Genomic DNA, 1955 nt, shown 5'->3' with positions numbered 1-1955 from the left:
ATATTTAGTTATACTAGGATAAAATTATAAATTTAAATGATAGAATGTTCTCACACATGTAAGTAAGATCTATTTGTGAGTATTTTCATTTCATTTTCTGCATTTTATTTTGTTTCTTGGGAAGAAAATCACCAGCAATAACCAAGATATAAAATAGTTTATTACAGATCCACTACTATAGAGGAAAATGAGTAAAATTGAAGTAAGTCTTGAAACTCAGAAAAAGTAATGAATAAATGCATTTCCTTTCAGATTGAAAGGCTGAATCTTAAAGCATGAAGACATTTACCTTAGCATTTTCAGAGGTTTGGTTGAGTCAGCCTTCTGGGAAAATGTTTTGAAGTGACTCTGGATCAAGGAAGAATTTAAAATGTTCTTTTCTGTTTATAGAGTATTACTCTTGGTATTTTCTGCTACACATACAGCCCATTGGGTTTTATCATGGCAGTCAATGTTACACGTCAACAGATTGCATCTTTCTTCCTGGTTGGTATTCCTGGGTTGGAAAACTTTCACTGCTGGATTGGCATCCCTGTCTGTCTCCTATTTGTCCTGACCTTTTTGGGGAACAGCATAATCATTGCAACTATCAAGCTAGAGCCAAGTCTCCACCAGCCTATGTATTTCTTCCTTTGTATGCTGGCAATGAATGATATGTGTCTTGCCTCTTCTGCAGCTCTGAAGATGCTTGGCATCTTCTGGTTTGATGCACATTGGATTGACTTTGATGTCTGTCTAACACAAATGTATTTTATTCATACACTTTGCATCATGGAGTCAGCCATCCTAGTAAACATGGCATTTGATCGTTTTGTGGCCATTTGTATCCCCCTTCATTATGCATCAATCCTGACAACATCTATGGTGACTAAACTAGGTCTAGTTGGCCTGATCAGAGGTGTGCTCATGGTTTTGCCATGTCCTCTTCTCATTAAGAGGCTGCCCTACAATACAAAATACATCATCCATCATGCCTATTGTGAACACATGGCTGTGGTGAAGTTGGCCAGTGCCAACACTCTCATTAACAGAGCATATGGAATCTCAGTGGCCCTTTCAGTGATAACAGTGGACCTAGGACTCATAGCTACATCTTATGTAAAAATCCTCCAGGCAGTGTTCCGACTCTCTTCCCAGAATGCCCGCTCTAAAGCCCTGGGCACCTGTGCTGCACATGTCTGCACTATGCTTGTCTCCTATACACCTGCACTGTTTAGTTTCCTAACTCACCGCATTGGCAAGAAAGTACCTCCAAGTGTTCACATCATTGTTGCAAGTGTGTACCTCTTTGTACCTTCTGCAGTTAATCCAGTGGTGTATGGTGTCAAGACCAAACAGATTAGGGATCGAGTGGTAGATCTTTTCTTTACACACAAGAAACTTTCTGAAAAGTAAAACATTACCATAAAACTGATTTTAGCAGATTTTGTCTTGTGAAGTCAATGTACAATAACAATAGTTAATTTCTGGTTTCAACATTTTGTTCTAACTTAACTAATATTTCTAATAGACATTTTAAGATGTTATATTTTATTAGTGTATTATTTTATGTAAACTATTTGTAGAACTGTATCATTTATTTCACAATTTTATCTTATATATATTTATAACTATGTACTTCTCATACTCTAACTATATCTGAACTTCTCTGTTGTAATATTTAGGTATGTAGGAAGACTTTCTGGAAGAGTATATTCACTAGGTTATTTTATTTCCATCATATAGTATGTATTGAAATCATCACTCCTATCCTTAAAGCCTGAAAATCAATTTGAAAAATATCTAAAGCTAATGATATTTCTTCAGTTTATTAGGAAAAAATATGTTTCAAATTACTTCCATGAAAATATACAGACCAGAAACACAGAAGTACCAAAGTGAAGTCTAAATGGCTGGAGACCATCTGACCTGAGTCTTAATGTTTTGCTGCACAAATATTATAAACAGATTTATGA

General features: G+C 35.7%; 1 protein-coding gene across 1 annotated transcript; it reads left to right on the top strand.

Moving 5' to 3' along the window:
* Window positions 1–441: 441 nt before the first annotated feature.
* Window positions 442–1395, top strand: LOC118579420 (putative olfactory receptor 52P1). The gene has a single exon (XM_036180702.1). It carries the CDS (start codon window positions 442–444, stop codon window positions 1393–1395), a length of 954 nt encoding a protein of 317 aa, XP_036036595.1.
* The last annotated feature ends 560 nt before the right edge of the window (window positions 1396–1955 follow it).

The sequence above is a fragment of the Onychomys torridus genome, chromosome 1, assembly GCF_903995425.1.
Source record: "Onychomys torridus chromosome 1, mOncTor1.1, whole genome shotgun sequence".
Classification (NCBI taxonomy): domain Eukaryota; kingdom Metazoa; phylum Chordata; class Mammalia; order Rodentia; family Cricetidae; genus Onychomys; species Onychomys torridus.
This window is presented reverse-complemented; position numbering and strand designations above follow the sequence as displayed.